The sequence below is a fragment of the Cephus cinctus genome, unplaced genomic scaffold, assembly GCF_000341935.2.
Source record: "Cephus cinctus unplaced genomic scaffold, Ccin1 Ccin1_scaffold0168, whole genome shotgun sequence".
NCBI lineage: Eukaryota > Metazoa > Arthropoda > Insecta > Hymenoptera > Cephidae > Cephus > Cephus cinctus.
Window position 1 is genome coordinate 546,753 of NW_014332892.1, and position 14,133 is coordinate 560,885.

General features: G+C 35.9%; 1 protein-coding gene across 1 annotated transcript in view; it reads left to right on the top strand.

Annotated features, from left to right (window-relative positions):
• Window positions 1–6,741: 6,741 nt before the first annotated feature.
• The window catches only part of LOC107264297 (octopamine receptor 2), a 41,919-nt gene continuing 34,527 nt past the window's right edge, over window positions 6,742–14,133 (top strand). The window contains exons 1-2 of the mRNA XM_025081537.1: window positions 6,742–6,995; window positions 10,274–10,794. Of these exons, the coding sequence (XP_024937305.1) occupies window positions 10,431–10,794 (364 nt within the window). The 5' untranslated portion in view covers window positions 6,742–6,995; window positions 10,274–10,430. The remainder of the gene's footprint in view (window positions 6,996–10,273; window positions 10,795–14,133) is intronic.

The window sequence follows — 14,133 nt, forward strand, 5'->3', positions numbered from 1 at the left end:
ATGCACTCGCGTAGACGGTGAACAAAAGATTGTTTTGCATTCTTTATGGCCTCTCCTCTACACTGATGGCGACTAAAGACGACAGAATGGATGCGTATAACGGCGTAGCTATGATTCTCCTTGCGATACAAAGTTTTTTAATTTTCTTTCGAACCGGATGAAAAAAATTTCATGACCTTACATGTGCCGAATTCGTTTTGAAATCCTCTAACAGACAGACGTAAAAAAATTATATGTTCAGTTGCAAAAAATTCAAGGTGACCTTGAAAAAACATTAAAAAAAGAGTTGAACAGTAATTTTTCACTATCACGTTAAAGCTCTCTTGAAACCATGTAAAAGCTGATAAAAACATTTTCGATCGGACTGCTAATAACAAAGTAATCTCTACTGATCACGATTCGTGATTCACAATGTATATAGGCTTTCTATTTTACTTTTCACTTTCAAATTTCCTCTCGGGCAGTTTTGTTATTTATCTTTTTACTTCTCTTGGTTCTGATAGAGCCGGAATCCCTCTGACTGAAATGTGTTTGGTTGTTTCGTAATCATCGTCGGTACGAAAATATCATTGAACCGGTATAAAGGATCTTTACTTGGATCTTTACTTGGATCGATAGTGCACGTGAGGTTACTTACGTACATAGAAAACTAGAAAACGAGGTCAACTGCTGTCTAAGCAGTAAGTATTTTGAGTCTGACTATTCACCATCGATTATTCGAAGCTGAATAGCTGCCAATAGGAAGTAGAACTTACCTATGTAAACGCATGTATATATATAGGGGAGTCTATAAAATGTGCAGTAGGTAGAATGCATTTATCGATTTCTCTGTCAAAGTGCATATATTATTAATATTGAATTCAACTGCAATTCTATTATTTTCTAAGTAGATTATACAAATTTATAGAATAATTATTACGTTAAAATACCATTTTATTCAAAGTACAATGTTGATTCAAAAGTATATAAGATATTCACGATTCGCGAAAATACATTTAATACTTTGTTTTCATCTTTCCCGACAGGCGCATTATCATAAGGAATGCATTTCTCTAATGATACCTATCATGAAATAAATTGCAGCACTCCGAAAGGCAAACTGAAAATATATTATGCCGTTCAATGAGATTCGCTATTTATTGTGAAATTTAAATAACTTCGCACCCAACGTGGCTGCTATATGCATGCAGTCGCACAGTTCTCAAGAGAGCTCAATGGAATCGTTTCATCAAATTTTTCCAGTTGGCAAATTCTCATATGTGTTTTGCACCTTGAAAATTTACTGTGAACTCGTTTCTTTGCAGTCTGCAAATATTCACCGGATGAGCCCAGGCTGTCAGTTAATGCCATTAATAGCTCCGTGACGTCACGTAAGCTACGCAGACCTGACGCCGCTTGATGAAACTTTGGCACTACGGCCATTTATCCTTGCACCAAGATACATCATCCTGGCGTTCCAAGGCACTGGGCTAATCCCCGACGGAGCAAAAGAATTCCCAGGATTTTACAGGATAAACGGAATTTAAACAGTTTCAGGAAAGTTTAACGTGTTTGGAAACACGCCTTTGGACTATTTCGTACATGCACCGATAAAGAGTGCACGATTATAATAGAAAATAAATAATAATATCAAAAGCTCAACTGCTGCGATTAAGTAAGGAAAGAAAATTATTTTTCAAAAATTTAATCCTTTTCCAAATTTTTAATAACATTTTTTAAACTGCTCCTTTTGGTTTATTCCATTCAAAAGTGCATATGCACCACCATACAGTATGCATGCACATTTTTTATGAAAACTGCATATTATCAAGTTCCTGTATAAAATGTCATCCAAACTGAATATTGCACGTAAAAAATATTTCTCTTCATTTTCTTACATAATTCTCTATTGATCTACAGTCCGTACACGAGTATCTGGTGTATGTGGTATATTGGATGATTATTTCATTGACACTATATTTCTAGTAACAACCTCCATGACGAAATGTCCATTCATAATTCCTCTAAGAAGATTTTGAACCGGATTGAAGTATCAAGCAGGATGCTGCACTTTCCTACTCCGAAATGCATTATCAATTTTCTGTGTAAAGTGACATCCAAACTGAAAATTGCACAAAAAAAATATTTCTCTTCATTTTCTTACATAATTCTCTACTGATCCGCAATCCGTGCACGAGTATCTGGTCTATGTGGTATATTGGATGATTATTTCATTGACATTATATTTCTAGTGATAACCCCCATGACGCAACGTCCATTCATAATTCCTCAAGGAAGATTTTGAACTGGACTGAAGTATCAGGCAGGATGCTGCATTTTCCTACTCCGAGATGCATGAGTTTATGAGATGCATTATCAAGTTCCTGTGTAAAATGACATCCAAACTGAATATTGCACATAAAAAATATTTCTCTTCATTTTCTTACATAATTCTCTATTGATCTACAGTCCGTGCACGAGTATCTGGTCTATGTGGTATATTTGATGATTATTTCATTGACAGTATATTTCTAGTGATAACCCCCATGACGAAACGTCCATTCATAATTCCTCTAAGAAGATTTTGAACCGGACTGAAGTATCAGGGAGGATGCTGCACTTTCCTATTCCGAGATGCACGAGACGAAACGAACGTACGGTAAAAAATTATACACTGTAAATTCATATATGGACGTAATACGTATTTACGTCATACAGTCGCGTCTTCGCGGCAAGATGTGTAACGACATTACTTGGACTTTCTCGTTACTTCCTGCAACTGCACCAGCTGCAACTGCAGCGGCACTTTATTTCATTAGGAGTACGTTGGCGTTGCCGTAGAACGACGACTACGTAATGGCATCGAGCTGTAGTCGGTCATCAAAATGACATTTTCTATGCATCCTATTATACGTATAACGACCCTATGGTAGTTAAGCTGCATAAAGGATTTATAGAATGATAAGGATGCACTTTTGAATGAAAATCCAATTTTAGACACCTTTGATGTCTGATAATATTTGCGAGAGAAATTTCACGTAGTCTCTTTTTTCTTCCTCCGTGCAACCTTCGTCGTCATCGTGCTTGCATGATGGAGTACGTTAAAGTCATATTGTACTTTACGTGAGACACTGCATTCTATGCATATTTAATGTACTTTCGGAAATTATGAAATTCACCCAGAATGCCTCACCATGATGAATTATCAGCGCTGTGACGAGCAGAGACGCTTTTGAGGTTAAGTCTACTGTCCACGTGTGCGTTACGTGAAAAATGTATTTATTTGCTTGAAAATCTTTTCTTGTGCACAGGACATGAGGTCACGTCAGGTCACGTAAGTGACCTTATCTAGTTCCATGCAAGGTCGAAGTGTAACGAGTAAACTTGTAAATTCTCATAAAAGTGACAACAGCTAGGTGAAAATCTGTGACGGATACTTTTTCAATCTCTTCGAAATTGCAAACGGCAATCATATTCAAATCAAAAGTTTACCTTAAATCTGGCGAATACGGTATTGGCAAACTTTAACGGGCAATTCAGAATTTCCCAATAGCTTCGTAATCAGTTCGATAAATTCTTATTTCATCGATACCCTCAAATTTTATCAGACACACTTGTAATTATTTAATGGTCAAATTTTAACAAATTCGTCTGTATATACGGTGGTTGAATTTAATCGGATTTTTAAATACAGATTAATTTAATAGGAGTTTTTTTTAAAGGATATTTAGGATTATACTAAAACCCGTACCTCGACACTATAAGATTATTTGATATCGACTGGGTACCGATCCAACCTAACCTGAACTTGACAGTAACACTAAAACGGTTAATGTATCCAGAGATGCGTTAATTCCAAGAAGCGACGAGTACTTTAGAGTTGATACTCAAAATTTTCACCAGCTAGAAATTCTAAATTCGTTTCGCGGATTTTCTTCCCACTTCATTTTATCTATAGTTATAATATCGTGCTACAAAGACCCTATATGTACATACATAGGATCTATATTATAAAAATATAGTATATACTTGTGCCATGTATAACCGTAGCACCATGGTGCACAATTGCCTGAATATTCAACGGGTGTCCATTATCTACAGTTCGTTTACTTGGAACACAATGCAGCTGATCTATCAGCGATACGGTTCAATAGTTCTGGCGATTGTTGATCGCGGGTCCTGAAATGGTAGAAAGAATTGTCTTGAGATTGGAAATTGAAATAGTCCACTTGAAAATAGGATTGGTTTGAGTAAAATGAAGGAAGCAGGAAATATCGGTAAAAATAGAGAAAAAAAAATACAAAACGGTCGAAGAGGAAATGTGTTAAGAGAAAGAAAAATATAATAAAAGATTTCCTATGTTCAAGGTGCATTCTTTTTATGCAATTATAATCTGTGCCTTTTTCTCTCTTTCTCTCTTTATACATAGATATATACATTACGTACTTGGATTATTCTTGCAGAAAGTGTAATTGAGGCTACTTTCATGTAATTTTTTTTTCTTCTCATTTACTCACCTTGAGTCCCTTTTCGATATTCACTATCAGCGTTGATCTCTTTTAAATTTTTATTTTTCATTCCAGTGTTTATATGTATTTATACGTTAATAATTTTTTCCTTCATTTTTTTTTGTATTTTATGGCAATGGATTCTGGTAACGCGATAATACATATGCAATGAGAACCCGAGGAAAGTGCACGGGTTACGGTTTGCCGGAGCTTAGCAAAAGTTTTGGTAAACTTTGAGAATGGTTTGAAGGAGACGGAAGCACGAGAGGATGCATTAATATGGAGGACTTAGTTCCGGTAAATGTATGCCACATTGTTCATACCGTAGACTTGTTACGCTGCTGAGAATTTAACGTATGGTAGTTTGTATATTATAATAGGAGATTTTATATGTATATACATATATGTTATAACATTACACCTCAGTAATAATTTTTCATTAATTAATATGAAAAAAATAAAATTTAACGGATTAATTTACAACAATTTTTTTAACCAACCCTTAAGTCGTTGTGTCAGGAATTTCATGGAATTACATTTACCTTGATGAATTCCTATCGAGTAATTTACAAATTCCTTGGCGGGCTTTGAAAGTTTCTAATCTGGCAAACCCCTATGGGAATCACGATCAAAAGAGACACCGGATAATTGAGTTTGTCTAGCGGGTGGCAAGCTTTAACACTTGTAATAAAAGCGACCGAGAACGTTGACGGGTGTAATTTAATTGTAATTAAGCAGTACTTACTTAGCTAACGTTTAAATATGCCACGTGGTATTCGCAGCGGAGAGCGGAAAAAAAACGAAATTTTACGAAAGACAAATACAGGTAGAAAAATTTATACCGAGTATTTTGTTGGCTATTAAAAAAATTAAGGGATTTTGACAAAATTGGCCGTGGATATCGTCGACACATAAATAACATATATATATATATATATATTCTTATTATAAAGATCGAATTATTTTTCTTATCAGCACGGTCCAGCGATTTCACCCTAGGTCATATGAGAATTCATCCTTGAAAAAAGTCACATTATATCATGAAAAATGTTTTTTACGGCTATTGTACTATATACAGGGTGGTCACATTGTAAACTTTCGTGAAATTTCATGCATTGCGCAAATACCAGTATTATTTCAAAAAAGAAAAAAAGTATTTGTTTTATCTCACCGAAACAGAAGTTACGTCACAATTTTTTTTCATACTCCAAAACTCTAACGTAACTCGAGCCGATGAATTTTTGTAGCTAATTTAACTTTTCTTAATCGTTTTTGTATAGAAATACGTCTGGGAATGAATGTCTAATTAAATTAAGCTGTAGCTTTATACACGTATATACGAAGCTGATTAGCTCAGCCAGAACAACTGATCGCGCAAGTCCATTTGATGTCTATGGAAAAAAGTAACTTCGGATGGTACGTTCGCGTTAACTAGCCTTGCATGCGCCGATACCACCATGCCTGTATTTGAATATCGATCCCTATTTAATTACAATATAATTGTTTACCATTCTCCAGCATACAATATTCATTCATTTACAGAATTGCCTTCTTATTTAAAGCACTAATTAAATCGAGATCGTCAATATGTCACAATGGCATATCGATATGCACGAAATCTCCCGAATGACATTATCAGTCCAGAAGGAATAATCGAAACCACCGATAAAAACGATAAAACGGAAAAAGACGTATTAATTTTTAGAATCAATAAAATTAATGTGAAATTAAAAAAAATTAATTTTTCATACATACATTTAAAAAACCTACTCGAGATTGAATCATATAAAATATGTGACACCGATTTTCGGAATATTATATTCGAAAAAAAAAAAAATTGCAGACAAGTACGTCGCTCGATAAAATTTCATTGAAATGGAGCTGACACCTGTTATCGGGTGGTATCGTGTCACTCAACCCGTGTAAAAAGGATTCGAGGGTAAGAAGTGGGAAAAGGACGAGATGAATGAAATCGAGGAAAAAGAAGGGATAAAGGAGGAAATAAAAGAAAAAAAAATGAGAGAAACAAATAGAAAAGAATTACCGAGGATCGTCGGGTGGAATGTACGACAGGTGTTTGGGAATTGGTGGGCGGTTTGGAAATCGCGCATGCGCAGCTTGTAAGAGTATTGAGAGGACGGCAAGGTGCTACTGTAGGGGAGCGAATAAGGGATGAAGAAGGGGCCAGCAATGAGGGCCACTAGGGTAGTAGTTTGAACACACCGTCAGTATAACGTCATCCGCCACTCGTCGCGTTTAATTCCACGCGAAAATCGCTTGACGTTACTCGCGGTTTACGGGAGTGCTTTTACTGTTATTATTATTGCCGTTATCTCCGTTGTTATCGCAGTGTCACGTTATTTATGCGCGCGCGCTCGAGTACCAACGTGTGAAGTTCGTGAAAATTTATGTGATATTTATTTTTTTTTCTCGTTCCACCTGAGAAATTGCGAATTTTCGCACTCATGCTGTGCCGGCTTGAAAGAACGTGGTGGCGCCAACGTGAATGTATGTTGAATGCAATTTCATATTTATTTTATATTGTTGAATACATAGAAAAATATTTAATTAAAAATTAAAATAGTTTTTTATACTATAGAAATAAATGCATTTCATTGCATAGAAAAATGTATGCTCCTTTTTTGCCAAGGGATCGATGTATAAATATTTTAAATTATTTATAAAAATTTTTTTATATGAACTATAATTTATTAATTTATTTAACATGTGTAAGTAATTTAAAAATAATTATTTTTTTTTGAAACGGAATAACTAATACGAGGGTAGGTTGGTGTTGCTATTAAATGCATCGGGTGCAGCAAGACTACCGCTTAATTAGTCACGACGAAGGATACCAGAATAAGAATTAAAGAAGTAGACAAAAACCGAGGGGAATTTTATTTAATGGCTCGACAAAAAAACAGACGGGAGTTTAACGATTTTTCACTTTATTATTTTTTTATTTCACAAATTAAGACGTCGCTCGAGAAGCATTAATTAATACAATAATTTCTTATACGTGAAAATTTATGCATTGTGACTACGAGGTTACTACCTATACCGTTGGCCAGCAGTTTTAAAATGCCCAAAAACGTAAATTATAAAATACCGCATTGTATATGGGCATCGTATTGTTTTCCAATAAATCCAGCCACCCCACTGATACCCGTTGTTATCAATATACGTAAATTCGAGATACGCTATTATACGGTAGGAATAACCTGTGCGCGGCAGATTTGATTTGAATTAACGAGTCACATTAAGCTAGGTCGATAAACAAGTATGATGTGGGAAAAAAATAATTTTTTTAAAAAAATAGCAAAATTTCATATTAAATAAAAAAATACCCTCAATTTCATTTGCACCTATGCAATGGCCACCCTCACGTTTTTATTGATCGTCGAGAGTCACGCTATCTTGGTATCTGATAAAATAAATGATAGTCTTCATTAGTATTACCGATTTCATTCAAAATATCGTGACGTTATCTAATATCACTTTATACGATAACCATTGATCTCGACAATTCATATAGGTTTGGACGTTTCCTTAAAATCCCCATCTCCGTAGAAAGATAACGTTGGATAATTAATTGACTAATTTAATTAATTAAACATCCATGTCAATCATATAATAATCATGTAATTGGCATTTTTCAAGAATTTAACGTATTAAAGGACAATTGTGCAGGTAAACTAAAAAATATCTAAACCTTGGTATGTTTGACTTTGAAATTACTGACCTATCGTAACCTAGAATAGTCATATACCCCCTCTCAAAATTTCAAATGTCTAGGCTATTGGGAATATTTAAAAAAAAAATTCGGTGTGAACATCGCTTTATGGTCCTGGAAGTATTCGTTAAACGTGTAGTCGTTTGTGCCCGGTCTTCAAAGTATCAAATGTCCCCGAAGTATACTTTGTATTGAATATATGTCCCCGAAGTACGCTTGAACGAAAATATATATGATTCATTGAAAAATGCGGGAACTGATGGTCAAAGCATTTGCTCAGGAACCAGAATATCCGGGTTCGAGTCCCGATTCCGCTTTTTCATATTTTTTATTTATCAAATGATAACGCGGTTTAAGTTTGAGGTTAATGGGCGTTGTATGAAAGTCGTTAGTGACTTTAGATCTTCGAAATCCTTTGTTTTTTATTTTATTTCTTTGTAGCTATGGTTACCGTTGACAGAGCGCGTTGTTTGACCAACGTTAGTTCACCCTGCTAGTATTTTACAAGCAAAACGTGACGCGGTCGATGCAGATACGTCGTAACTTCTTTACGATCGTCGTACACGGGGAAAACTGTACACGCAGAAATCCCATGAAAAGTGCAAAACAAAGAATTTCATGAAAAATTCAATGACCACTGGGAGGCAGATTTTTGTAGTTGTACGTCGTGTGACATGGACGGGTATAGCATACGTGGACAAATAGTATATGCAAGATATGTAGACCGGCTTGACCAATGTAAAATATGTGACAGCTGATATTAGATACACATTCTTGAAATTAAAAAAAAATGTAATATCCTTGAAAGACATTTTTCCAATATTTGTAGAAATATTTGGTATTCTTTTAATATCTGGAATTTGTCCGTTAAATATAACCAAACATTCTAGGACACCCGGTATGTTTATAGTACCAGGGTAGAAAAAATTCTTCCCTACCCCCTTGATTGATTTTAATTTTAAACCACTCGCGTTTTACAACCCTTCTAGGGTGACCCCACTAATGAATGGACAGGATCCAGAAAATAGACGCGTTGACGTAAATTGCATCTATATATAGTGATTTTAACAACGGTGTCCATTCACTGGTTTCGTAAATTATTCATTTACTCCTGGATTTTCCCTACCTCGAAGAGATTCGATCCACTTAGTATTCGTTAGGAGGGATGTTACATTGATACCCATTTCTGTAATACCTACGTCATGTAATACGGATCAAGTACATTTTTTTGGATAAAAAAAATAATCGATTTATTTTTAAATTCTCGTATTTTGTGCAAATAAGGTAAAATGACATTGCTACATATCTCATAGTTATTTGCGTTGAGAAAGTTGCTTGAGAGTCGTTGAAAATAATTTTCCTTAACTTTTCTCTGAACTGACAAACTTTACCAAAATTCTACTCTAGGACATATGGGCTTTGAATTGAATAGCGATTTGATTTTTTTACTGTGCACATTTTTCGTACCCATGAATTTCAAGTTCCCCCAGGTCACTGGTGGGTATTTTTCATTTTTTTTTCTCCCTAACGAAAATTTCATTGGCACAAGACGTTCACGGAATTAAAGGGGATGAAATGAACACGAGTGTCCCTCCTTAAAGTTGTTCTCGTTCAGTCTCGAAGGAGCGGTCCTGTTGTGAGGTGATTCTATTAAAAGTAATTGTCACCGACAGGAATCGCGAAAGTATAAAAGTCGTGTTTTATTTTTCAATAAGCTTGCGCCTCTTTCATCAGAAGCTATTCAATTATTAATGAACGAATAGAGGCGTTTCGCGGCACCGGAATAATTTCGCTGCGGGTACAAATTCAATTTTCATCCTTTTCGCTACTCGGTGTTGTTCCTGATTTATTCATGAGAAGCACAATTTAGTCTACAGTAGCAACCATGACCTTGAAGTATAAAAATATATTAGCATGTACATATGTTTAGCCCCCGAAAACACATTATACACAATTATTGTATTTTTATAAAAAAATACGATACAATCTCATTAATTAAAGTAACGAATTCAGAAAAACAGGTGAAATTTTTTAAAAAATTATTTGTTTCCAGATGAGTTACGGCTGAGTGTATCGCCCCTAGAGGATACTCCAAGAATAGTGTATTGAGAAAAGAAAAAGTAATAACAAGTAAACAAAGCAGTGGTCACGTCTCAAGAAGATCAAGGGAGTTAGTGGAGTGGTCAAGATAACCTTTGTGTTGTTCGGCAATGGCTGAGGAAGCAGTCAACCCGACTGATCCTGATTACGAAAGTGATCTTCTTAATTACGGTGACGTCACGAGTGGCCGGGGTTACACAGTGCAAGTGGCAGTGACAAGAATATTCAATGACAGTGATTACGAGAGCACCTCGATCCTCGAGGACGAAGGAGGTGGCATTAACAATTGGTGGGCCATGCTCGCCATTGTTCTTGTATTCGGTACAGCAGCTGGCAACATTTTGGTCTGCTTGGCAATCACCTGGGAACGCAGACTTCAAAACGTGACCAACTACTTCCTGATGAGCCTAGCCATAACAGACCTCATGGTAGCCATCCTGGTGATGCCCCTTGGAATATTGACCTTAGTGCGGGGTAAGTTTTTCTTTTTGTATCAATTACTTAATTACATATATAGTATCGATTGACTATATATATTGTTATATATATCCATGCATCTGACTATCGTACACAATTTTAAAAATAAGTCCATTCGCCTCTAGGCCAACTAAATTAGACTTGGATTCTAACTAAATTGGACCTTATTGGAAAGCTTTTTTGCGGTGCTTTCTCATGTTATTGGACTTTACTGGATAGTCCATGACAGTTGTCGGATAGTCGTTTGGCAGATCGATTTTTAAGTGATGTTTCTGTACAGACGAATTTTTTTGTTTTATAAAATTTTTACTAGCTCACAGTAGTGAACACGGTCCGATAATAATTTTTGGGGTATATACAGAAGTTTTTCGGTGAAAAATTCGAATTTTAGGGTAACGGTCTGTGAAAAATTAGATAGTCATAGAATTTGAGAAAAATATTAAAGGGTCTTTGTAATCATTGTCAGGGTCCTAAGTAAACCACCGTGTAATCCAGCTTGTGGATCGCTTGGGCTATATCAACCCTTAGATAGAACCCTTAGGGTTCTGCGTCGAGCCAGCCCTTTACCAAAGTTCAGTGACAAGCTACCAAGATGGAACGATTCATTTAGCGTGGAGAAGGACTGTTGCTTGTAAATCTTTATTCGTCGAAAAAAGCCATTTGTCGAAAAAGCCATTTGTTTACTGGCCAAAGATAACAGCTGTACGCGTAAAGGGCGATTTTGAGATCCGTATTAGAATTCACTGTCTATGGTGAACCGTAATAAACACCATGTAAAAAGTCGCGAAAATATAAAATGACATATCTTCTTATCGTCCTTGGATATGCTACGAGAAATTGAGGTAGTGCTTTAAAATATCACATACGGAAATTTGAACGTGCGATTTGTCAATGTGACGTCAAAACCGAAACCCAGAATAGTTCGTAACTTTTTGTCGAGAAGCTAAAAAAACATATAATGGGGGCCCAAATCTTTTCCAGGTGCTGAACATTTCTCGCGTCTTATAAGACTTTCATAAGGTGGCACCATATAAAATCTCTCCGGTTGGTTCACCGACTTTTTGGCATCCCTTCGTGACTCTTGACACTTTATGGGATATAATGTAAGACCCCACCGTCCGTATATTTCAGTCTTGTAAAGTCGTTTCAGATTCCGCCTAGAGGACTGTTTAACGTTAAAAGTCATAAGGAGATAGCCCCTCTGGAAAATATTTTACTGCTGGACGACACCCATACACGTTGTATTATGTACAGTGTGGTCTTATTATGTTATCTTGTGAAAGTTACTAAACGTGCCATATACGTCATACGTAGCTATATGGTACTTTACCATAATATCCTCGTACCCTTTTACACTCTACTCAACTCCCCTTCTCTAACCTTACCCGATAGGCTCGGCCTGAGGGGGTATAGATAGTGAACGATACTATGTCGACGTAAAGCCGTTGCGGGATCAAAGTTAACAAAGTTAAACCCCTTAGTGTAGTTTTCATTGACGTAGACAGACCTTTTGATTTTTTTTATCAGTAAACCTACAGCGCCATTCGACGTTAAAGCCTCGCGGAAATATATTGTACTACGTAACCACATTGGACGATGTACAATGAACGAGAGTGGTTATCGTAAATTGAATTTCTTTCCCGGTTTCATTAAGAACCTGGAATTCATATTAATCGGATATCGATAGGAGATCAATAAAGTCGATCAATTTTCTTCTAGAGTATTTCGACTTCTCGGCGTAGAATTTTATTTGAATTCACGTCTTGCCGAACCTCTCGAATTTCTCATACAGTTCGAGAGGCTCGCGTGGCTCAAAAGTTATCGGAGATACGTTTGTCATAAGAGACAAACATTTTTTTTTACACGGCCCCTGAAATCGATCTACGGACGAACAAACTTTTTTTAAGTACAATTATTATCATTTCTTCGCTCCACTTTGATCATCTTCACATATCTATGTTATTTTCAACTTTTAACCACGAGTATCATTTCGATCTCAATTCTTGGGCAAATTGGATCTTTTTCTTGAAAAGTTTCCCAGAGGAACGCGGTGCTATGGTTTTATCGTTATTACTCGTGGCTGCGCATACGCCTGTAAAACGTGACGTTACTTCCCCATGAAACGTCTATCGCGATTCTTCTATCGCTGCATTCACATTTATTGAGAATATTTCGTATTTCCCGACACACCCTGCATACTCGCTGTATCGAGTTCATGGAAAATATGAAAATCCCCAGATTTTCGATGGCAGACTTTAAGCCCCTTTGAAATACTCAGTGACGTATGTATAACGGCATACATATATTATATATATTTCTTGCTAAACTGTAAAATTGAAATTGACCCATGGGTAATCGAAGATAGTAAACAATTAATTAACGTGTTTGCAGCACTTTGATTTTTCATAAATTTTACATACTTGTAAATTGTACTCGGGTGCGGATTTTCCTATTTTATTTTTTAATCTTTGGCAAGCCTGTTTCTTTCTATCAGAGAGCAGCCCGACCGCCGTTAACAATCTTGACAACTGTAAAGATCGTTACTCGGCTTGTTAAAATATAGTAATTCCGTTATAATTTATTTCTTCCATAACTTCCTTATCTTGATCCATTCTTGGGAGTCCCTCGCGTACTGGTACATCGTCAGCTGTTATCTTTGATTAGACAAAGAGGTACTTGCCTATCGATCCTGTCTACGTGAAAGTGACATTACTCTTTTGAGATAAATCTTTTGAACAAAGTGATAATTTTTATCTGAATACAATGAAAAAAAAAAAGTCACAACCAATGGCTGCGTAACGATAACCATATTTATGGAGATTGAAAAAAATTATAGTAAAAAAAATTAATTTTGACAAATTATATAAATTACATATCCTACCTGTCTATGCTGATTTTTTATAACATTTATTAAGAGTTTTTCAGGATACCCTGACAGACAAGAACCTCTGCTTCATACAGAGGAAAGACGTTTTTCATTATTAAAATCAAATTAAGATTGCACAAGCGCTCATTAGCAAATGTTCGGTATCTAATTAATTAACGTTTCGAGATGATTACGTATACCTGAGTCATTAGCTTCCTAGCACGTAATCGTAATATATCCAATTCGTTGGTATCTTATCGATTGCTTGCTTAACTTTCACTGCATCCACGTAAACTTAATTCGTACTGAAATTTGGATTATATAGAATTTCGCAAAGGGTTCCGCACTCTGCGCTAATTCCAAATGCAGATATCTGGATCAGGTACTGCTAGGTGGTTAATTAACACGTGTCTACCGTGATTACTCGGTGGTAGGGTATTTGCGGTTTCTTTGAACCTACCCCCCCCCCC